General features: G+C 42.7%; 1 protein-coding gene across 1 annotated transcript in view; it reads left to right on the top strand.

Annotated features, from left to right (window-relative positions):
- Nucleotides 1-24,059, top strand: part of BCL2L11 (BCL2 like 11) — a 34,469-nt gene extending 10,410 nt beyond the window's left edge. The window contains exons 3-4 of the mRNA XM_082248856.1: nt 17,668-17,771; nt 23,163-24,059. Of these exons, the coding sequence (XP_082104982.1) occupies nt 17,668-17,771; nt 23,163-23,261 (203 nt within the window). The 3' untranslated portion in view covers nt 23,262-24,059. The remainder of the gene's footprint in view (nt 1-17,667; nt 17,772-23,162) is intronic.
- Nucleotides 24,060-24,527: the final 468 nt, after the last annotated feature.

Here is a 24,527-nt window from a genome sequence, read left to right as displayed (position 1 = left end):
CCCCCCCCCCCCCCAAAAGTTTTTCTCTCCCTATAAATAAAATTTTAATGCAGTGCTGACATTTGAGTTAAATGTTGTTTGGATAAGTGTAAACTTTCTAACGGGAGTACAGTTTTTTTTTTTTTTTTTTTTTTTTTTTGGCAACAGCAAATGTGTGTGTGTGTGTATAAGTTTTTCTTCCTACCTGGGGAAAGCACTTGTTAGGCCCCATGCACACAGGGCGTTTTTGCAGCTGCTGTTAGGAGCGACAGACTTTTTTTTTTTTTTTGGCAGCTTAAAAACACCCCTCTATGTTCTATGGCTGCGCGCGTGCGCGCACACACAGGCTTTTAGGAGCTCCCAAGTGGCATAGGTGTTTTTAAGCTGCAAAATAAAACCCAGGGCCAGTGCGTTCAGGAGCAGTAGCGTTAAGCTGTAAAAACGCCTGATGCTGCTAAACGCGGCTTAACGATGTATATCGGCTTTTAGCAGCATCAGGCATTTTTTAAAATGTGATTGGTCATAAATAGAAGAGGGTTGCGTTTATTTAAAAACGCTGCTAAGCGCCGACGCGTCCAAACATAAATTGACGCCAATGCGAAATGCTGCTCAAGGCGCGTTTTTGACGCCGCTTTTTCCTAGCGTAAGAAATAGCTTTGCAGCTCGTTTTTCTGTCACCCTGTGTGCATGGGGCCTTGACATGCAGGGCACTGTGATTTTATATTTGTTTAAATGGCTTCATTATCAGTGATAGATGGTCAGGTAGTGTTTGATTGGGTGTGTGTATATTCTAATTTAATTTTTATTTTTTACATAAGCGTGGCGGTGTGGGAAACCTTTGTGGTTTAAAAAAAACATCCTGCAATTTAATGAAAACATGAAATAAATGTTTCAGAAGATTAGACAGTGCAGTTGATTTACTAAAACTTAGCTGAACAAGCTAAAGCTAGAAGCTCATAGGCTACCATGCAAAGCTGCACCAGACTTTGAACTTTCCATTTTTAGTAAATTAACCCCAGTGTGACATGTGGTCCCCCTTCTGTGCACATAGATGCAGCAATACAGATAAGTTTCTAGCTGTGATCTGACCCTTGCTTTGATAACTTATTCTTGAGGTTTTAACACCTTCTGTACTAGCAAATGTTAACCGGTACAGGAGTGCATGACTTGTTAGCTGGGATCATTGTTAACCGGATCTGCAAATGGCTGTACCTGAGTTCTTGGAATTGCTTGTTAAGTTAATCTTAAGGCTTCATGCACACTGGGTGTTCAGTACTTTTTTTTTCTCCTGCCAGGAAAAGAGTTAAAATGTCATTAGAAAATGCACCTACATTTTTTCCAATGCTTTTAGATGTGTGTCCGTGTATGTTTAATTGGCCAGAATATTGGTTCCACTTTTTTTTTTTTGCCTCAATGCTCCTCTCCTGTGTGTGTGTGTGTGTGTGTGTGTGTGTGTGTGTGTGTGTGTGTGTGTGTGTGTGTGTGTGTGTGTTTTTTTTTCCTGCCTCTAAACGTCTGTGAAAGCCTGTGTGCATGGACAGATAGGCTAGCATGGAGGGCTTTCAGAGATGGCAAAAAGTCAAATGCCTGTAAAAGTGGCATTTTTGACGCCCTGTGTGCATGAGGCCTGATAAAGGATGGTCAGTCTAGAGTTGCATGTAGACCAGGGATTCCCAAACTATGGCCCTCCAGTTCAGGAACTACAATTCCCATCATGCCTTGTCATGTATGTGAATGTCAGTTTTCCAATGCCTCATGGAATGTGCAGTTCTGCAACAGTTGCAGGGCTGTAGTTTGGGAATCCCTGATGTAGACAAAATTTTGATTTGTGGTAGAAAAGCTTAGTAAGTGGGGAAGAACCTTTTTTGTTTTGCCTCAATCAAATCGCAAACACTTTTAACTTTCTAGAAAGTGAAGCCCAGTTAAATAGGACCCAAATCTTGGCGGTTTAAAAAGCCGCTCAGCTAGAGGTTCCTTTTTTAATAACTAAAACCTATTTTACCCAGCTTTTCTGTTTTTTATACGCATGTTTAGCTTGGAGAAACAAATTTTGTGAAAATGTTTCAGCCAGAAGAAATGTGGAATATAAATAGGCCAATGCATAGTATCTGATTATAGCTCTTCAAGTCTCTTCTGTTGCCTACACAAATATTTAGGTAGTCTTTTTTAGCTACTGGGACTCCTGTGACCTCAAATGTTACTTTTCCTAACCCAGCCAATGTAGAACAAGACATTTTGAGGTTTCAGTGTTTTTAAAGGAAGCCCGGAAAGACAACACCCATAGAAGCAACATGAAATTCATAATAGCAGGGTCTTACTGCTTCACAGAGCATGCACACTGATTTCCTAGCTCTCGTAACTAGAGCTTTTTTTTTGTTTTCTGACAGTTATGCTAAGGACAGTGTTAAAAATCTGGATCTCTCCTATACATTTATCACACTTCACTTTTTTTTTTTTTTCCTCAATTTGTCAGTGTTATCAGAAGAGTTGTGTGAAAACCCTGACCCTACCTAAGGGAGGAAAAAATATATCTATTTTTTGTAGAATTATTGAATCCAGTGGACAGTAAGAAGTTATCTTACCTACCAGCTTGGTTGCCATCCAAAACATTTTCCTGGTATACTTTGGCCTGTTAAAAAGCATCAATGTGCTAGAGATGGGTTTGTTTATCTTCAAGCACATTCTAGACCTGACTTTGCATCTCTGTTAAGAGAAGTAAGGGGTTTCCCTTTTTTCTTCCCCCCCCCTTTATACTTGGGTGGATGCAGCATCAGTCCAATGCTGCATCTGTCCTGCGACGACTCTGCACTGAGAACTGAGTGATCGAATGCCGCTGATCACTCTGTTCTCACAGCTCCCTGAACAGACAGCTGCTGACTGCCTCCTCCCTCACTGGAGCGCTAAGCTGTGGAGGGGCAGGGAGCGGCCAGTTCAGGTTCTCAACGGCTCGCTGAGTTGCTGAGCCGGGTGTCTGTCCAGGCATCTGGCGGATCCCGACTCTGTGGTCGTGATGACAGTGCCTGGACTGACACCTGTGAATTCAGCCCGCTCTATACTCAAAACGGGTCACAGGTGTGCAGAACTAACTGCATAGGCGATTGTACAGCCAAACGAGCTTTGGCTGTACATCTGTAAGTCATAAACCCAAACTAGTATTAGGCGCACTAAAGTATAGCCTAAATGTAAAAATCAGCACAAGGAACGTAACTTTCAGCCAGTAGGATGTGTCCCTCGTGAACAAGTACTTCAGCTTCTTTGAATGAAACTGGATCCAAAATGGAGGACAGGCAGATGGTGCTGCTTCCTCCATTCTTAGACTATTTTATTATTAGAGGATGCAGTATGGCTTTATGAATGGCCAAGCAGGGTGGAAAGGGTGCTTATAGTTGGGCTTTCTTGATCTCCTTGAGAGCCCTTTGTAGTAACCCCGCTGCATCGGAAGATTAATGCAGCAAGGTTGACCGGTGCGACTTGTAGCTGCAGGAATCTTGTGATTCCTGCAGCTGGCAGGTGCAGGCCCTGGTCACTATGGCTTTAAAGATACTTTTTAAAATGACTAAAACTGGATGATCTAATTTTGAAATGCCTGTCGGTATAGAATCTACTGCTTGGCAGTAATGCAGGTTGATTGTGCCTTAGTATTTTGCTGTGCCATCGCTCGTTTGTTTTCACTAGTTTTGATTGGTTTTTGGATAAGCCTTGCTCATGTACACAAAACCAGAGTTACTTTTGTTCTTGTTGAAGGGGGGTATATGGGGTGGTACAGCTGCTGGCAGCTACTCATGAAGATTTATTACTTGTGGTGTTCTTGTCTAGCAGCTGTTTCTGAGCAAGGTCCCTGAATTTATGGAACTGCCTGGGCTTGTCACGCACACGTGCAGAGAGAAAAAACCTTTGCAGCTCCTATTACCCGCTGATGCCAAGGAAATGTATTTAGATATACTTACTTGAATTTCCCTGCTAACTCTCCACTTGGCTGTGATTAGAGGATTTCAGAGGTCATAGACATTATTTAGCAAAACTTCCAACTGTCTTTTTTTTTTAAGGGGGGGGGGGGGGGGTGGTTGGTAGTAAAACCCTCTCCCTCCTTTCTTTTTGGTTTTCTATCTTTAGAAAACCTTGTCATCAAACTCTTAATTTCAACAAAAATCTTCCCATACTATTAGTACGTTTAAATATTTGTATGCTCATTTACCTGTGAAAGCCTCACTTGCATACACTTTCAGAGGTCCTGAGACTGGGTTTCACCATCTTGGATATGCTTTCAGCTCCAGCAGACTCAGTGCTGTATCCCAAGTAACACCCTATATTATTCCCCTTTGCTTCTCTTCCGTTTGCTACTGGAAAAGTTATATAGTGAGGGCAGGGGTGGAGTAGTTCGACCAGTGTAGATAGTAATTAGACACCCCCAAAATAGAAGGGCTATTCAAGGAGGAAGCGGGTTGTGCTGGAGAATTCACTAGCCAGTTTTTCTAGCAAGTTTAAGGCACATGTTAAGTAAATAAAAAAAAATGTATATAATAAAAACCCTGGAAGTAAGCCTTTAAAATAATTTCACTTATCGTCTTTCAGGACAGCTACCTTTGAGACCTTTGCTCCGCCCTTCTCAGGAAACACTACCCCATCCATACAGATTTAAGCCCTGTTAGCCGTTGCCCTTCTGTTCTGGTATTTCCTCCGATGGGGAGACATCGCTAGGAACCGATGGCTGAATGGCTAGGGGGCTGAGGCTGTGTTTTCTGATGGGAGAGGCTAAGGCCTCTCCAATGGCGGCTGAAAGTCTGGGTAGGGACCCGGTCTACTTCTTCGGCAGCTGAAACGTCACCCCAGCTTCTCAGGGGAGCCCGAGGCTGTGGGGGTTACACTTTCCTTTACTTGGGGAGAGCACTGCGGCAGGTCCTCCCACATCTTGCTGCCGGCATGGAGCTCCGACTGGACCGGATGGCGGGTGACGTCCCTTCTAGTGGAGGCGGGCACTTCTGCCAATACCGCGGTAATGAAGAGCGGGCCAGACAACGGGCTGGTGCGAGCCAAAAGCTGGGGGACTGCTACAGGCAAGTCACTGAAATTGGACACGGCCTTCTCTCAGATCTAAAGGCAGACAGACCTAGCCTTTGAGGATATGGGCTCGCTTTCTGATCCCATGGATAAAAGGATGAATTCTCTCATTGAAAGACATGGGATTCCTCGTTGAGGAATCTTAAACCCGCCATGGCTAGGAACGGTAGTTGCCTGCAATATGGAGTACTGGCTAACCCAGATTAAAGCAAACATTGAAGCTGGCACCTTGAAGGAGATGATTCTGTCTTTCCCTACGCTTCAATGGGTTGGGGCTTATATTGCAGATGCATCAGCCAAATCTGTACGCATGTCTGCCAGATCTTCAGCCCTAGCCAATTCAGCAAGGAGGGCTCTTTGGCTTAAGACTTGGCAGGGTGATAGTGGGTCCAAGGCTAAACTGTGTGGGATTCCCTTTACAGGGTACCACCTGTTCGGACCAGGCTTGGAAACTGTCCTGGATCGGACAGCAGACAAGAAAAAAATCCTTTCCTGTTAAGTGGGGATATATGGAACCTTTCAAGAAAGTCTTACCCTCAGAGAAATTTCTCTGTCCTGAGGTGGTCTGAGGGGCAGAAGAAATCTTGGGGCCAAAGAGGCAGGGGCCAAGGGGGGGGGGGGGGCGATTTTGTTTATTTTTTTTTGCCCTCCTGAACATTTCAAGAAAACAGTGGGAAGCAGTCCCCTCCAGTTCATTCTGGGGATCATTAGAAGGGGGTTATCATTTGGTATTTTCAACCCCCCCCCCCCCCCCCACAGGATGTTCACCGAATTACCAGGATACATGGAAAGGACGTCTGCCTTACTTTCCTCCCTGAAAGAGCTGGAGGAACGTGGTGAAGGTTCCACCAAAGGAGTTAGGCAGAGGGTTCTGTTCCCACGTTTTTGTTGTGCAGAAACCTCCTGGCAAATACAAACTTATCTTGAACCTAAAGCCTTAAACGTCTCAATTGCTTACAAAAAATTCAGGATGGATTTGATCTTCTCGATCAGAGCTATCCTTCCTCCAGACTGCTTCATGGCCTCAATAGACCTGAGAGACGCCTACCTGCATATACCCATATCGGAAGAGTGTCAGAAGTTTCTCCGGTTGGTCATAAGGACGGAAGAGGGCACGTTACATCTACAATTTCAGGCCCTTCCTTTTCGGTCTGTCCTCCTTCCCCCGCATTTTCATGGCATGGTTTGGTAGAAGCCTTGGCTTGTTTTTGGCTCAGTTTTGTCATGGCCTACCTGGACTATCTGGTCCTGTTTACCCCTTCTCAGGATCAGCTGTCCAGGGATCTACTGGGGTGGCTCCTGAATCTGGAAAAGTGCAGTCTGGTTTCCGCACAAAAGGTTTCCTTTCTGGGCTGCGAATTAGGTTCTAAACTTCAAAAGGTCTTTCTTCCTTTAGAAAAGAGTCAGAAAATAGACAGTCATGGGCTTTTTACAAACCAATCGACCTATATCAGTAAGACAAGCCATACCTGCACTGGGGTCACTTACGGCCGCAATCCCAGCGGTACAGCGGGTGGGTCTCCTCTTCCGGCCTCTACAGCTATTTATCTTGGAAGTATGGGACCGCACTCAGGGCTCCCTGGGTTCCTTAGTGCATGTACCTGTACGCATAAAAAGATCCCTCTGGTGGTAAAGGATTTTTTTTAACCTGTCTCAATGTCTCTCTTGGGTCCCGTCAGTGTCCAGAGTCGTCAGTACAGATGCAAGTGGCACAGGGTGGGGGCACACCTGGAATCCCAACTGGTGCAGGGGTCCTGGATGAGTGAAGAGTCAAGGCGATCTTCAAATTGGAGAGAACTGAGAGCAGTCGAGCTGACTCTGAGCTTTCCAGACAGAACTACAGGGACACAATGTGCTGGTCCAGTCAGACAATTCCGCAGTAGTCAACCGACAAGGGAACAAGGAGCAAGTCTCTGTGGGCTCTGGCAGAGTGGGCCAAGGCCCAAGTGCTCTCCCTGTCAGCAGTTGAACTAAAGGAAGAATTGAATCGATTGGCCGACTTCCTGAGCAGAAAAACTTTAAGGGAAGGCGACTGGATCCTCAATCGGGATGTCTTCAGGTTGATCACTCGGAGGTGGGATGCTGTGCGTGGATCCGTTTGCCTCTCAGCAAAATATGAAAACACAGCTCTTCTCTCTGAACAGGTGGCACGGGGCGCTAGCGCTCAGTTGTCTTTTCTCCAGATGCTGTGTTTCCTCCCCTCTCTGTACGAATACCAGCGGTCCTGAGAATGTGTTTCAGGAGGACGACACTACCCTTACCCTCAGAGCATCGCATTGGCCCAGGAGACTGTGGTTTTTGGTCCTGAAGGGTCTGGCAGTGGAACACCACCCCCCCCCCCCCCCCATGCTCATGCGCAGGAAACTCCTTGGATGTAGGTAACCCAGTGACAGTGCTGGAATTTCTACAAGTGGGGCAGATAAAGGTCTAGCTGTCATCACCGTAAATTGTCAAATTTCAACTATTCATAGACGAAAAACCCTTGGGTGATTTGTCTCTTTAAGGCCTTAAACAGGCAGAAACCATTGAGTAATCTTCCTTTTCCTATACGGGATCTATCCTTGGTTCTACAAGCTCTTAGGAGAACAGTTTGAGCCTATTGGTTGGTGCTGAGGGAGAAGCAGATATGGCTTCAGTACAGAGAACGGTCCCAGCTGCTCCATTCTTTGAACAGATGTATTGTCTGGTAGCACTCTCCCTAGTCTGTGGATCCTTCAGGAGGGTGCAGAAAAGTATATGCCAGAAGAGGCTGAAACTTCCCTTTGGGCAAACGTACACAAATTTCATAAGCTACAAATGAACATGGTGTGTACACTGGATTGCCCCACAACATTTTTCTGTATACTACAGTAACAGTATAAACCCTTGTACTGTGTACTTCCATACACTCCTATATGGCATTATACTGCCCTCCATTGACCTTTACTACTGTAGTATACTGCATATCCTACACTAACTTATGTTTTACCACCTTAGGGTAGCCATACACTGGTAGAATCTAATTCAGAATTCTGAAAAATTGTTAGAACATGCAATGGTACCATAAGTGACTCACCAGATTTTATTTAAAAAATCCTTAATTTATTTTGATTGCTAAACCAAGGGCTCAAATTTTTAATGTTCATTTTCACGATGTGCGGAAGTGATGTTTATGCCATGACCATATCATCTACCATATAGAAAAGAAAATTTTTGAGACCTAAAAATATCTACTTCAAGATCAAACTTCCCACATGTTCTAGTATCTTTCCCAAGCAGAAACCTCATTCACAGAATGTTTGCTAAGCTAAAAAATGAGACGTTCTCTCCTTCTGCCTTCGATTTTTCTTATTACTACAGTAAACATTTTGAATATCTTATTTTTTTAACTGGATTTTAACTGTGTGGTTGCCTTTACTTCATACTGTATATACATCACTATGTTACTCATCATTTTAGTAATCAGATAATACCAGTAAAGCAAAGTCTGTTCAAAATTAAATGTTTTCCTTTTGAACTGATGGTAACTATACCACTGTTCTTATCTCTGCACAGAGCCGTAACTATGGGTGACAATGGTGACCTGGCCCCATGCAGCCCCCCCCCCCCCTGTTTGTCTACACCTGGATGTGAGGTGCTGCATGAGGCGCAATAGATGTCCTGCAGGAGCAAATGTTCCGCTATATGCCACCCCCATGGCCCCTCCTATCCACCCTGGTTCTAAGTGTTTCTGGCAATCATCAATTCATCCTGCTGGGTAATGGTAGGAAAGTTGCTTCCCTGAGGCCGCTCCCACCTGGTAGCCTAGTAGAAAATATATTCCCTGCCACACCAGTGCTCGGCACCTGAGTGAGTATACTGTGTCCTACTGTAACAATGCCCCCCCACCTGTCACACTGCACCCTGTCCCCTTGTTAGTGTCCCCCTCCAGACCCTTCCTTTTTCTGAATGGATACAGTGAGTGATCGGTACCGCACTTACTGTGTCCCCTCATAACCAAAGCATAGTAAGCTGTTTGCTATGCTTCAGTTTGTGTATGAATGGAAAGCTCTGTATAGAGCTATTTCTGTCTATTCTGTGCAGTTTAGGCTGTATAAATGGAGATTTGAGAAGGGGGAGGGCTTTATTGTTTCTTGCATCGGGAGTCCTAAAGGCTCTAGTTACGCCTCTGTCTCCATTTTCTTCCTGGTGTTCAGGTACCATTGGAATTGGTACCAACATTTTTCAACCAACAAATACCTTTTAATTATTTTCAAACTCTAGTGGAAAAGGAGTGGTAAAAAACCATCAGTGGTTTGGTGATTTTTTTTTTTTTTTTTGAACATCAGTTCTTCATGTTCATAGTAAGAGTGGGTACTTTGCCTACAATAGTGTATGCTAAAAGATATCCCTCTTTCACACGGGCAGCAAAAACAGGCGATCGAGACAGTTTTACGACTTGATATACAGCAGGAGGTGGTCTGATAATATATCTTGGCTGCGATACTTTGTGCCACTGCAAATTTATTGTGGCATTAAAGACAGCCAGGAGTGGGTAGCTGCAGATCACTTTTCAGAAGTGTGAACTTGGCATTAGGAAGTATGACCAGCAGATTAGTATGTGGTATACAGTTTGATAACATGGAGGCTGATTGGTTCTAAGCATAGCTGTACCAAATTTCGCACTCTCCAGTGTTCGTAAATCAATCGCTGTGTTGAGTAGTGTGTACAGTCGATATGCTTTGCGGTTCCTTCTCTGCAAGTCTGTGGGTGTAGTTGAACCCGATGAGCATTTGCAAAACTATTAAATCTAAAATGTGGATTGTATTGGGCTGGAAACAAATGCAAAGCAAATGCAACAATATACCGTAGATCAGTGGTGGGGAACCTAAGGTTTGGGGGCCGTATGCGGCCCTCGGAGTCATCTGGTCCGGCCCCCCATGCAGCTGAGTCTGAGTCTCTCAGCTGATCTGTCAGAATAGAGCCGATGCTTCCTGTATAGTTCCTGCTCCGTTATGACAGTCTGAGTGAGTCAGACGGAGTGATATCAAATGCACTCCGCCTGTGACCAATACAGGAAACATCACCTATTCCAGCCAGAGCAGCAGTACCAGCCAGAGCCAGTAGTACCAACCAGTACCAGCCAGAACCAGCAGTACACACAGCAGTACCAGCCAGAACCAGCAGAGCCAGCAGTACCAGCCAGAGTCAGCAGTACCTACAACAGTACCAGCCAGCAGTACCTACAGCACAGTACCAGCCAGCAGTACCAGCCTGAGCCAGCAGTACCCACAGCAATACCAGCCAGCAGTAACCCACAGCAGTACCTGCCTGATTTAGCAGTACCAGCCATCAGTACCAGCCTGAGCCAGCAGTACCCACAGCAGTACCAGCCAGCAGTACCCACAGCAGTATCAGCCTGAGCCAGCAACACCAGCCAGCATTACCCACAGCAGTACCAGCCAGCAGTACTCACAGCACAGTACAAACCAGCAGTACCAGCCTGAGCCAGCAGTACCGACAGCAGTACCAGCCAGCTGTACTCACAGCACAGTACAAACCAGCAGTACCAGCCTCATTACCATCTAACATCACACACCTCACCAAAGAGAAGCAGTTGCAGCCATCACATTAGGGGTGAGTTAATTAAATGTTTGACCAAATATAACAGGCTAATTTTTAAGGTGATAATTTTGTACGGCCCCCGAATGATGATTTTATAAATACCCAAATGGCCCTTGGCAGAAAAAAGGTTCCCCACCCCTGCCGTAGATGAAAAATTACTACCAAATAAAAGAATGCCTTTACCAGTTTGTAGAGTGTTAAGTGTAGTGTTGCCTAACGTGTAAATATAACTATTGATCACGGTTATGAAAATGCAGGAAATGGAGGTAGGTCGTTCTGGCACACCCTTCCTCACTAGATTTAGACTCTCAACGCCTTGTCAAAGAAGGTTGGACACCAAGGTAACCTCCTAAAGCGCTAGATTCCCTCTTGTATTTGACAGTACTTTTTAAGTTGTACAAAGGTTCTTTGGAGTAAAGTGTTCCATTTTTGTGGACAGACATCATTACATAGTCTCTTCTGCAGATACTTATCCTTAATAATCTGAACCAAAAGGCATCCTTATCTCCGAGTAATACCCTTCTACCTGCATAGCCCTTGCACTTCCCATATTGGCCTTTAGACTGAACTTCCATTAAAGTGGCCCCCACTAGGTCATAGGACATACACAGAACCACACTTCACATTTTAATTTTACAGGTCTTTGGTGTATTTAATATACCACTGTAGTCTTAAGCCAGCCATACCATAAGATTTCTCCTCTTCAGACTTTTTAAGGGTTTCCAGTCCAATTTTGATGAACAAATGAATGTAAAATTCAGGCGCAAGTCCATTTCATTGGATGCCTTTGTGTAGATATAAGTGGTCATGCATAATAGCAAATACCTATGTGATGCGCAGCTTCAGCCCCGCCACAGAAGGAATCCTACCCCTAACCTGAAGATTAATTTTAGAGAGCTTCTTTCATTTCTAGTGCTGCTTATGCCCAGTTTCATTACCATGGGACTAGTATGTGGTTCTGGTCATGATTACAGCATAGCTGCTGAAGTGGTAGTTATAAACTTGCTTCTCTGTGCTAGTCTTTTAAGTCAGTGGTCCTCAACCCTGGCCTACAGTGCCCACTAACAGGCCAGATTTTAGGTATTACCTTGGGGAGATGCAGACTAGAGTACTGCAATCACTGAGCAGCAAATTATATCACCTGGGATGTATTTCCGTTATCTTGAAAATCTGGCCTGTTAGTGGGCCCTGTAGGCCAGGGTTGAGGACCACTGTTTTAAGGAACCAGTGCTTAATTTGAGGAAACCTAGGATGTTTCAGGAAGTTTTTAGGGAGCGCTAGTTACTTTTTCTTCTGGGGCCTAACTTTGTGTGCTATGATTGATGTATCAAATAAAATCTTAGCAGTTTTCATACTAAGGTTTCGTAAAAAGTGGCCAGTGGGTTTCTCTGCAACTCATTCATGAATTTTTTTTAATATGCAAAAACTAGAGTACCCCTAAAAAAGAAGAAAAAAAAATTACTCATTTAAACCTTCTCTGTAGAAGCATGCTTTGATCTTCGTTTGCCTCTAGTTGGTTGTACCACAGAAAGTCCTCTCCGAAAGCCTCAGATTGATTTTCACTATCAACCACTTAACCACGACTTTAATTTCCTGAATTACTGCTCTTTGCTAATACCCAACTAATGTAGCACAGAGGAGTCGGCTTGCTGCAGAGTTGGATAATATTGATTGCTTTTAATTCCAGGGCTGTGAAAGGATGTTTTGAGGAGAGTTTTGGCACCAGAAAGACGAGTGAACAGTGTAAATTGTTGGGAGGGGAAGGAGGGTTTCCTCGCTCTGCTGAGCTCATCTACACTGTGTTTGTTTGGGTTTTTTCTCATCTTTTCCTTCCCTGCATCTGAATTGCTTTCTCAACTTTCAGAATGTTTCACTATGCATCATAAAGGCTCAGCTGAATGAATATTGGCTGCCAGTAACTGAGACGCACATGACACTCGCGCCTCATTTAACCTCAGACTGGGCAGCTCAGGTCCCTCAACACATCAGACAAGCCAACCAACTGTGGCCTTTGGTCCAGTGAATGGAATTGGTACAGAGCCAGACCTGTTTGGGTTTTCCTGTGCTCCTGACCTAAATGAGCACTTTGTTCCTGAAAGTTTACATCTCTTTATATTGTAAGCTTGTTTTATAAGCTTTCTCCTTTTTCTGAATCTTTGTTTTTAACGGGACTGTACTTGGCACTTAAACACTTAATGTATTTGTACTATGTATACATTTCCTGGCTTTGTATCAATTTGCACAGTGCTAAAGTAGAGATAATTGTGTTTTTTATATAGATCATCGTAATATGTATAAGCTGTCTACATTGTAGTATTCCATACCAACACATTAAGGCTACGTTTCCATGGTTGCGACTTGACACATGTCAAGTCGCACAGCAAGTCATTCATTTCTATTTGGCCCGTTCTCACTGCCGCGACTTGAGTTGCGGTGACTTGAAAAGTAGTTTGTGCACTACTTTTGGGCCGACTTCAGTGCGACTTCCTTCTATGAGGGACAAGTCTCACTGAAAGCCGCGAACAGTCGCGCTAGAAGTAGCTCAACTCTGTAGCCGCAGCAGTGAAGACCGGGCCTAAAGCACATTCATTACACCCATGGTATCTTTTAAGAGGACCTGTGCTGTTTAAAGCCACCTCCCTAGTAGCCCCTGCACTCACCTTTTCGTCTCCAACTTTAGTCCAATTTAGTAACTGTGCAAGAAAAGTATCTGATACACACGCTAGTGTGTGTGTGTGTGTATGTGTGTATATATGTATATATATATGTATATATATATATATATATATATATATATATATATATATATATATATATATATATATATATATATATATATATATATATATATATATATATATATATATATATATATATATATATATAATTATGTATACAGTGCCTTGCGAAAGTATTCGGCCCCTTGAACTTTGCGACCTTTTGCCACATTTCAGGCTTCAAACATAAAGATGTAAAACTGTAATATTTTTTTGTGAAGAATCAACAAGTGGAACAAAATCTATTGGATATTTCAAACTTTTTTAACAAACTGAAAAATTGGGCATGCAAAATTATTCAGCCCCCTTAAGTTAATACTTTGTAGAGCCACCTTTTGCTGCGATTACAGCTGTAAGTCGCTTGGGGTATGTCTCTATCAGTTTTGCACATCGAGAGACTGAAATGTTTGCCCATTCCTCCTTGCAAAACAGCTCAAGCTCAGTGAGGTTGGATGGAGAGCGTTGGTGAACAGCAGTTTTCAGTTCTTTCCACAGATTCTTGATTGGATTCAGGTCTGGACTTTGACTTGGCCATTCGAACACCTGGATATGTTTATTTGTGAACCATTCCATTGTAGATTTTGCTTTGTTTTGGATCATTGTCTTGTTGGAAGACAAATCTCCGTCCCATTCTCAGGTCTTTTGCAGACTCAATCAGGTTTTCTTCCAGAATGGTCCTGTATTTGGCTCCATCCATCTTCCCATCAATTTTAACCATCTTCCCTTTCCCTGCTGAAGAAAAGCAGGCCCAAACCATGATGCTGCCACCACCATGTTTGACAGTGGGGATGGTGTGTTCAGGGTGATGAGCTGTGTTGCTTTTACGCCAAACATAATGTTTTGCATTGTTGCCAAAAAGTTCGATTTTTGGTTTCATCTGACCAGAGCACCTTCTTCCACATGTTTGGTGTGTCTCCCAGGTGGCTTGTGGCAAACTTTAAATGACACTTTTTATGGATATCTTTAAGAAATGGCTTTCTTCTTGCCACTCTTCCATAAAGGCCAGATTTGTGCAGTATACGACTGATTGTTGTCCTATGGACAGAGTCTCCCACCTCAGCTGTAGATCTTTGCAGTTCATCCAGAGTGATCATGGGCCTCTTGGCTGCATCTCTGATCAGTCTTCTCCCTGTATGAGCTGAAAGTTTAGAGGGACGTCAAGGTCTTTCGTAGATTTGCAACACAAAAAAAGGGTTCAGGAGCTGATCCTAAGCACAATGTTCCTGTAATGTCCTTACCCAGAGGGTACAAAACTGTAATTACAATGTATATACTGCACCGCTGATCACCTAATCCTTGACACAGGATGGTTTATGGAAAAGTTCAAACAAGAAAAAAGGATGGCGCTCTAGCGTGCATGAATAGTGAAAACACCCCAAATGAAGCTTGCATATGTAGTCTTTAAGAATTTATTAAGCACATCCAGGATAAATTAAAACAAATTGCATACTTTCCAGCCGGACCTTGAAGCCTCTATCTCCTAGCTGTACTATGAAAAATCCCTGATGGAAGTCATGGGACACCGGTACCTCTAATCCCGATGGAGGGGAGAAGGGGGCACTCTCGGATGGAAAAAAATGGGGTCCCCGATTGTGAAGGCTCTCGCTGTGCCCGCCGTGAACACCGGGAGCCGCACTCGACGTCACAAAGGGGGCCGGAAGCCGGACGGAATGGGGAAAGTGGTTCCAAGGGGTGCTTCCTTTCTCACATGTTCCTACTGAATGATCATCCTTTTTTCTTGTTTGAACTTCGTAGATTTGCAGTGGTCTGATACTCCCATTTCAATATTATCGCTTGCACAGTGCTCCTTGGGATGTTTAAAGCTTGGGGAAATCTTTTTGTATCCAAATCCAGCTTTAAACTTCTCCACAACAGTAGTATCTCGGACCTGCCTGGTGTGTTCCTTGTTCTTCATGATGCTCTCTTCGCTTGGACCTCTGAGACTATTACAGTGCAGGTGCATATATGGAGATTTGATTACACACAGGTGGATTCTATTTATCATAATTAGTCATTTAGGTCAACATTGGATCATACAGAGATCCTCACTGAACTTCTGGAGTTTGCTGCACTGAAAGTAAAGGGGCTGAATAATTTTGCATGCCCAATTTTTCAGTTTTTTTATTAAAGTTTGAAATATCCAATAAATTTCGTTCCACTTCATGATTGTGTCCCACTTGTTGATTCTTCACAAAAAAATTAGTTTTATATCGTTTGTTTGAAACCTGAAATGTGTTCAAGGGGGCCGAATACTTTCGCAAGGCACTGTATAATTCTCCTATTTTTTGTCTATTCTAGAAACGTCCCTTGAGATGCGGAGAGTTTTTTAGCTTCGGTCTCATCTCTAGGTTGTCTCTAGGTACCTGTCACTCAGAACCTAAAGTATAACTAAAAGCAAAACTTTATTTTTATTTTTTTATAACAGTGGAGAGGGATTAGAACACCTGTCGGCTTTATTGCTGTCTGCGCTCCCCGTTAGGAGGATTCACCCCCTCTATTTGTCTTGTTTACCATTATCATTGAAAGTTGGAAAAAAAAAAAACCCTGCATTTTGGGTTGTCCCCAGAAAAGTAAGAGGGAAAATCCTCCAATAGGAACACTAGTTCTGGGTACCTTGGTGTCCCAAAAAAAAAAATTCCCTTTGCAGGGATTTCCTCACTTCCTGTTCCCTATGGGGCAGAGTGTATGGAAAGGAAATCTCTGCAATAGGACACAGATGGTGAAAACAAATCTGGCCGGGGTTATATTTATAACCCTCCGTTACTCTATCCAAAAAAAAAAAGAAATAAATGTGCCTCTAGTTCTACTTTAACATATAGGGCATCTTTTTCCTAGCTCCATGGAGTTGAATGGAACAGTGGGGCAGCACAGGAAAGGTTGAGTACCGGTATGTGCTTCTAGAGAGGGCATGTTCACATATTAAAATGCTAGTTACCTGGCCCTAAACTAATCTCTTGTGTTAGCACTTTTTCGGTCTGGTAGGAGTATGTTGACCAAGAGTTCAGTCTTGCATACTTTTTGGAGACCAATGACTTGAATTTAAGCCAGAGACAGCCAGGCAACAAACATGTTTTTGTCATGACTTCTGTCCTTATTTTAAGGCTTTGATTTTGTAGCTTATATTCTGTATGTGAGCTTAACTGTTTATATATATATATATATATATATATATATATATATATAAGTAATTCTAGAATCTATGTGAGCTTAATAACTTTTATATACGTAATTCTAGAATCTAGTGGTTGCACTAGATCTTGCACATCTTGGCTTTCTCTGAAAAGTCTAAAGGTGGTACCTATTTATTATATCTATACTCTTATCGTTTATATTGTCATTTTTCCACATCTTAAAAATTTAGACTAGAACACTTGAATTTGTCTTGCGGAACAAAATAGTTTTCATTCTTAAGTGCTCCATAAACCCACCTTCCATTCCTCACATGGTGAACATAGACTGGTTCCTTTAGCCTGCATATACACATAAGCACTATTTGTAATAACTATACAATGAGCATAGAATGACTTCTTAGCCTGCATATATCGGGTGTTTTTTTTTTTTTTTTTTTTTTTTTTTTTGCACATATATCAAGCTTCAGGCATTTGTTTCCTGGACTTGGCAAGAGGAGAAGAGCATTTCCAGGGGAGAAGACTTTTTAAAACCTAAAACATGTTTACAGGCCTTCCTGTTGAAGTCTTTGGCACCAAAAATGCCTGATTACACTAAATCAGGGGTCTCCAAACTGCGGCCTGTGGGCTGAATGTGGCCCTTTGCTTGCCTTTTATCTGGCACTTGGAGCACTATTCCTTCCGCTGACACCAAAGATGGAGCAAAATTCCTACCACTGATACGAACAATGAGGCGCTATTCCTCTGACACCAATGATGTATTTTTTTTTTTTTTACTCCTCCTGATCAAGCCTAAAAGGTTATTTACTCCCACTGGCCACAGCCCGGCCTTCCTAAAGTTTGAAGGGCACTAAACTGTTCCTTTTTTTTTGTTTGGAAAATTTGGAGACCCCCCTGCACCAAATAACATTATGTACTTTTTGTAGCGAGCCTACAAGCAACTAAGTGTTTGAAATGTAAACCGGTACAATGTGGGGAACACACTATAGAACGCTCAGGTGTGAACAGGGGGTTTAAAGGAAACTAATCCTGTCTGTTTTCCTTTTTAAATAAATCTGGCTAAATACTGTACTCTATTATGTCCTAAATTTACATTATATATTGGCAAAAATATTTATTTTATCCATTTTTGTCTTTATTAGCTGCCAGAAATCCTAATATAGTAGACTTGCGGCCAGAAATCTGGATTGCACGTGAACTCCGCCGTATTGGGGATGAGTTTGATGCCATCTATAACCCAAGAAGGGTAAGTTTGAGACTTGTAGTAAACGTCTTGCAAAGATTTGGGAATTGGGATAATGGATAAACTTATTGCAATCATCAAACCTAATTCAAAGTTTGTACTCTTGGTAGGGAGAGTTATAGCTATTGAAGTGCCAGGTCACCCCAGGCATGATGAAATGGCTTCTGATTTGTTTGCTTGGGCCATCACTCCCATTGGTTTCCAACCAATTATGGAAGCATCTTTCTTTTCTTTAAATATGAACATCTTCCCCTGCCAATATTAGGTTCTTTTTTCCCGCCCCCGGTGTGGACTACAGTGGCAAATGATCATTTAAACATGATGCCTTCTATGTGGAGCACAAACCAAAATGTTATCTTTTGTCATTTGCCAGTCTGTAGATTTGTTGGCTGCATTTGTCTTTTTTCATTGAGGGAAGTATATTTTCTGCAACTACAGAAAAATATCTGATTCTGCCAAAATCCAATGTCCTAACTTCCTGTGCATGGACCTGATATCTAAAACAAAGCTCTCAGGCTTTTTTGGTTCTTTTAGGTCAGTGGTACCCAGGCCCAGTCTCAAGTACCCCCGACGGGTCATGCTTTGGGGAATATCCCTTAAGTAGCTGTCATACCAAACTATTGACATTGTTTAAAGCACCTGTGCAGGGGGGAGGAAATCCTGAACCCATGAGCTTTTGGAGATGCTTCAGGGCTGAGGATCGGAATTTCAGTCTTATGTGAACAAGCGAACACATTCCCCCAATGTTATTTAGAAAAGGACAGATGGAAGAGTAATGTAGTCCTGCCTTAGGCTGGCAGGTTGCTGCTTCATAGACTACAGTGAGTGAGCAATGTCACCTTAGGGCAAAGTGTTTATTTTCACAGGCTTATGCCAATAAAACGAAGGACAGAAAAAGAAACAAAAAAAATATTGCTTCAAGGTAGGTTGGCATACAGGCTCACCAAACCCTGATTCAGGGCAAGAATCTTCATTTAAAAAAATAAATAAAATTGGTCCCAAACACAGGCATTTGAAGTAAACCTGTGACCAGGCTATGGATATAAATCAATGGTACTGTGCGAGTTTGTCTGGTGTGAAGAAATGTTAAAAACAATTAAAATATACATATTTATATCAATTTGCAAAATGAGCGAACAGAAGAAAAATCAAATTTTATATTTGGTGTGTCTACCCTTTTGGCTTCAATCAAACATCAATTCTTACACTTGCACAAAGGGATTTTGTGGGATTAGATTCAGGCCTATGATCAGTTATACCAAGCAAGTGCTAATAATCATGAGTTTCAGATGTAGGTTAAAGTATTACTAAAAGAGAAACAGCTGTGTAGGAGGCTTAAAACTGAGCGAGGAACAGCCAAATTCTGCTACTATGGTCAAGTTGTGGAAGACTCAAAAGTATATGGCCTCATCAAGGTTTCCCCCAGGCAAAGATTTCAAAGCGGACTGGAACCAAGATGTGCTGTTCAAAGTCTTTTGAAGAAGCATGAAGAAACGGGCAACGTTGAAGACCTTAGACGCAATGCTCAGCCTAGGAAACCTAAATGCAACACATGAAAGTTATCATGTTTACTCCCTTTTGACAATGGAAGATGTTCAGCAGTGCCATCACTCGGAACTGGTGGGACCCAGGTACACCCATCTACAGTCCAGAGAAGTCTGGACATACCTCCCTGACATGGAAACAAGGCTAAGCAACTCAACTATGCACAAAAATATGAACTGGGGTGCAGAAAAATGGCATCAGGTGTCCTGGACTGACGAGTCAAAATTTGAAATATTTGGCTGTTGCAGGAAGCAGTTTGTTTGCGAAGGGCTGGAGAGCTGTACAATGAGTGTCTGCAGCCAACAGTGAAGCACGGTGGAGATTCCTTGCACGTTTGGGGCTCTATTTCTGCAAATGGAGTTGAGATTTGGTCAGGATCAATGATGTCCTCAATGCTGAGAAATGCAGGCAGATACATTTCCAGCATGCCATACCATCAGCGATGGCATGTGATTGGTCCCAGATTTATTCTGCAGCAGGACAATGAGCCCAAACATACTGCCAATGTCATTAGGAACAAAGGGCAGCATAAAGAACAAGTAGCCCGGGAAGTGATGTTTTGGCCCCCACAGAGCCCTGATCTCAACATCAGAGTCTTTCTGGGATTACATAAAGAGACCGGATTTGAGGCAGCCTACATCCACAATTATGTGGTGGGCTCTCTAAGATGGCAGGTTCCTTTTCTTTAAAAACTGTGTGTGCGCAAGTGTAGCTAGATTAACTGATGCGGTTTTGAAGGTAAAGGGTGGTCACGCCAAAGATTTGATTTGGATTTATGTCCTGTTCATTTACTTTCCTTTTTTTTTTTTTTTTTTTTTTTTTCCAATTGACACTTCATTTTCTAAAAGCATTCTGATTACAGCATTTTTTCACAGTAGTGTACATACTATTTAACAAGTGGGTAAATGAGCTTTAAAACAAGCCTTTTTTTAGCTACAGGTATTGTGGAGCATTAGTCGAATGGCAGAAGCACTGAAGTTCAATTCTAGTCAGGTTCTCCACAGCTTTAAAGATGTACAGCCAAAGCTTGTTTGGCTGTACTTCTCCTATGGATCACAGGAGTGCAATTTGTTTTGCATTCCGTGACCCGTTTTCAGCAGAGCGCGGGTTAAAGTCTGCTCTCTGCTGACGTGTCAGATGTCAGTCCAGGGATGGCGTCATCATGACCACGCAGTTAGGATCCGCCAGGTGCCTGGACCAACACCCGGCTCAGCCTCTCAGCGAGCCACTCGCTCCCTTCCACTCCACAGCCCAGCGCTCCAATGAACAAGGAGGGAGCAGAGGGCTGCTGAAGTCAGTCACCAGCTCTCTACTCGTGGAGCTGTCGGAACCGAGTGATCGGTGGTGCTTGATTGCTCGGTTCTCAGTGCAGAGATGCTGGGGGACCGATGCTGCATCCACCTAGGTAAGTATAAATGGGTGACAAAAGAGAAACTCATACTTCTTTTAAGTCCTCCTGCTCTCCTTTTTCTGGAACCTTCCAGCTTTCTAAAGTAAACGGAGAACCTGCTCTTTTACATTGGAAAGGTGCCCAGTCACTGCTATTTCTATTTGCCAGTTAGGCAGCCTTAATGTATCGGGGCAGGAGGGAATCTTCAAGCTTTGCCTTGTCACAACTGCCTGGCATTAGGTTAGAGCATAGGATAATTGCTCCTTTTTGTGAACCTCATTGGGAGAGGCAGTATCTGATTTGTTGCCTGGTCAACGGATGGTACAGATGAAGGATAAATCTACAGAATTTGAACTTTTACCTGCCAAAGTATTTGTTATACTACAAGACTAGTGATCCAGGTACCCCTGCAACTTTGCAAAGATTACCCTTCCTAATATTTTTATGCTTGACTACATCCAAGCCATACAACCTGGGTGCCTCCTGAACAAATTATTAGATAGAGAGGAGCAAGCAGTATTTTGATGAGCTCCACGCGTTTTTTTTTTTTTTTTTTTTTTCCCCCTTTTTCCCTTTTTTGCAAGCGTTCAGTATTCGTTTACTAGCACTGCACAATGGGGTATAGCCTGACTGTCTGAAAGTGTTCAGGTACTTGTGCCAGCTGCATGCAAAATACATTTAATCACAATTGAAAGAATCTATTACACATGATTATATGGCATCTTTTTAGACCTACCTGGTGTCCAGCTTTGCAGCTTCGATGCACCTCACTTAAAATCATGACTTGCTGAAGTCTCTGTAGAAGGAGCTGTGATGAGGGGTGGTAATAAATGTTCACAATAAATTACCAGTCTACCTTCTTTGAGGAGCCCTCTGTCAGTTAGCCCTGGTTCACACCAGTGCGATTTGTCTTGTGATTTGACAGTTCAAAATCATGACAAATAGCACACAATTGCTGGCAATGGAACCATTTAAATCATTGCCACTCAATTTGCAGCAACTTTGAAAGGCTCCTGCACTATTTTTTGCAGGTTCATTGTGCTTGGATTGACTTCTATTAACCACTTGCCGACCAGCCGCCGTCTATATATAAGCGGCAGGTTCCCCCTAATCGCTGTACCTGTACTGTGGTTCGCGTGGGTGATCCTGGGGGCAGGCACCCCCATTTGCCATCGGTGAAGCTGTTTTACGGAGCCGGTACAGCGTCACACGACTGCACAATTGTCCGTTAAAGTAACGCAGTGCCAAATCGCAAAAGATGGCCTGGTCATTAAGGGGGAAAATTCTCAGGTCCAGAAGTGGTAAATGAGTTTGCAAGCTGCAGTGAAATCGGAGATCCAAAATCGCATTGAGCTGCGGCTTTGAAATCGTGCCTAAGTAGCACAATTTTAAAGCCGCACTGGTGTTAACCAGGACTTCATGCCAGTCTGTTGTTTCTCCAGATAGGCATATTTAAAAATGTAGAGCCTTTTTAATATTTTTTTTTTTTTTTTGTTTCAACTGGGAAGTCTTTTCTTGAATTACGGCTCCTGCCAGAGTTTTTGGCACCGTTCAGGGATAGGTGTTGTGCCACTTCCTGTGCAGATGTTCCTGTTGGAAGCAGTTTCCTGCAAAAACACACACTCCCAGTTTCATGAGGGAAATGGATATCCTATTTTGACTGCTTCTAGATGAAAACCATATTTAACCGATTTCCCAGTTTAGCTGAAATACGGAGAATTAAATCAGTAATTTTAGGAAAGCTTGATTTAAAATTAGTTTGACTAAAAACAGCAACTTCAGATTCAAACATCCGTTTTCTAGTTTATTACAGCATGTTATTTGGAATTCTCACCCAGAGACTCTCGTACTTTTCTATACTTTATAAAAATATTCATAAACCTTGTTTGTACTAGCGGGTGTCATGTGGTGTCTGCAGGTTTGGTTACCAGGGTCATCTGTGCCTTTGCTGTTCCCTGGGTCCCCAAACCTTTTCAAGTAGCATTTATAATTTAATGGACAGCACCTCCCATGATGCAATGCAGGTATATTATCTATGTCATTTATAGTTGACAAACTCGTATGAGAAGAATGTATTCACAAAAATAAAGTCCTTTGGTGCAAAGTTTTGAATATTTCTTGGCTAAAGTACAGAAAATAATTCATTTTTATACCTTTATCAGTTAATAGGATTTCTAAGAGGTCTGCACATGGCTTGGAAGAATGTAATTTTAATCTCATTGTCTCGGTGAAAAGACAATAAAGATGTTGCTGACTTATCTTGAATGTGTAAGCACAAGGCCTGTGCAATGAATGTTTGATTCACTACTTGGTGAGTCAATGGTTGAACACTGATAGTATGTCTATGTGAATCTGTACTTTATCCTCCCATAGTACTCTGCACAGCAGTAACCCTACTAAGCAGAAGTGTTTCTAATGTTAAATGTCACTCATTCACATTTTAACTTTCTTTATTTTAGGTTCTTTTGAATAATCGGCACAGGGGTGTGGATAACGACCAAGTTATTATCTTGCGTGTGCTACGTTATATAATTCGACTCATCTGGAGAATGCAATGACTTGTAGCTTTGTGCTATGAAGAACAAATTAACTTCTGCCTAAATGAAGGATTCCAGCACACAGCCTTTGGCACATATTGGTGTTCTATGCAACTCCTTTCTTATCCTAAAAAGATGAGACTACATAGAGCCATTGGGATTCTGCAGGTACACCTAGAAAAAGGTGAAAGACTAAGACCTGCTACAAAGAAACTGCAAATAGGATGGCTTTTTAGGACGTTTTTATAACCTATATAAATGTTCTATTTTATGTATATAAGAAAAATTAAGTCTTCAGACTCTAATATCTACTGAAATATGCATCCAATTCCAAAGACCTGTGGATATTTTGATAACTGAGCCTTTGGATTGACACAGCTGCCTTACCTTGTACAAAGACCAATGTGAGATGGTGGCACAGACATTTTCTGTATTGTCAGGACAGACCTTAATTAAAGTGCCAGATTTGGTGCTTGTGATCTTCCAGTTATTCAATTCTACATTGCCAGAATTTGTCTGGAGACCGTACTGTCCTGTTGCTTTTTGGGATGGATGCCTTTTATCGACTCTGGATCTGGACATTGCCCAGTCTTAAGGAATATAAGGAATATGCCTAGCTTTCCCGAAACGTCACTTTTTTTTTTTTTCTCCTGCATATGCACGACCCTGCTAAATTGCACAGTTTTACATAACTTGCTGTTGAGTGCAAAACACAGTTTGATCCAGTGCTGTAGTTCCTTATTCTGAGTTTTACATAGAAAATTATGTATTTAGACAATGCCCTGTAGCTATGGACAGGGCTCTTGGCTATGTTCATGGGACCAGCAGCTTTAGAAATGGCCATAAAGGACCACTGTTTAAATAATACATTCACATCTAAAAGAGCTCTCTATCCCCAAAAAGTATTGTACAGAATACAAAATATATCCCTTGTGTATGGGTAACTTTGTCATGATGATCAGACTAGCTTATTTTTCAGAGACCATAGAAAAAAATGTATGGAACGACGCCAAACCAAACACTGGTAAATTACCTCAATTCACCCAGGTTATATTAACCACTTAATGACCGCCCGCCGCAGTTTCACTGCGGCAGGTCGGCTCTGTCCCTGACTGTATGTCGCTTTGTGGGACCGCTAGCAGGGGCGTGCGTGCACCCTTTCGCCACAGGGGATGCCGATCGGCGGGTCCGGTGGCCGCGATTGCTGCCGGGCACCTGCGATCTCTCCCCGTGGAGACAGAATGGCTGTCTGCCGTTGTAAAGACTGATGTACTGTCAGTTATGAAC

The sequence above is a fragment of the Pelophylax lessonae genome (assembly GCF_965119305.1).
Source record: "Pelophylax lessonae genome assembly, chromosome: 3".
Classification (NCBI taxonomy): domain Eukaryota; kingdom Metazoa; phylum Chordata; class Amphibia; order Anura; family Ranidae; genus Pelophylax; species Pelophylax lessonae.
Note: the sequence above shows the minus strand (reverse complement) of the source record. Positions and strands in the feature narration are given on the sequence as shown.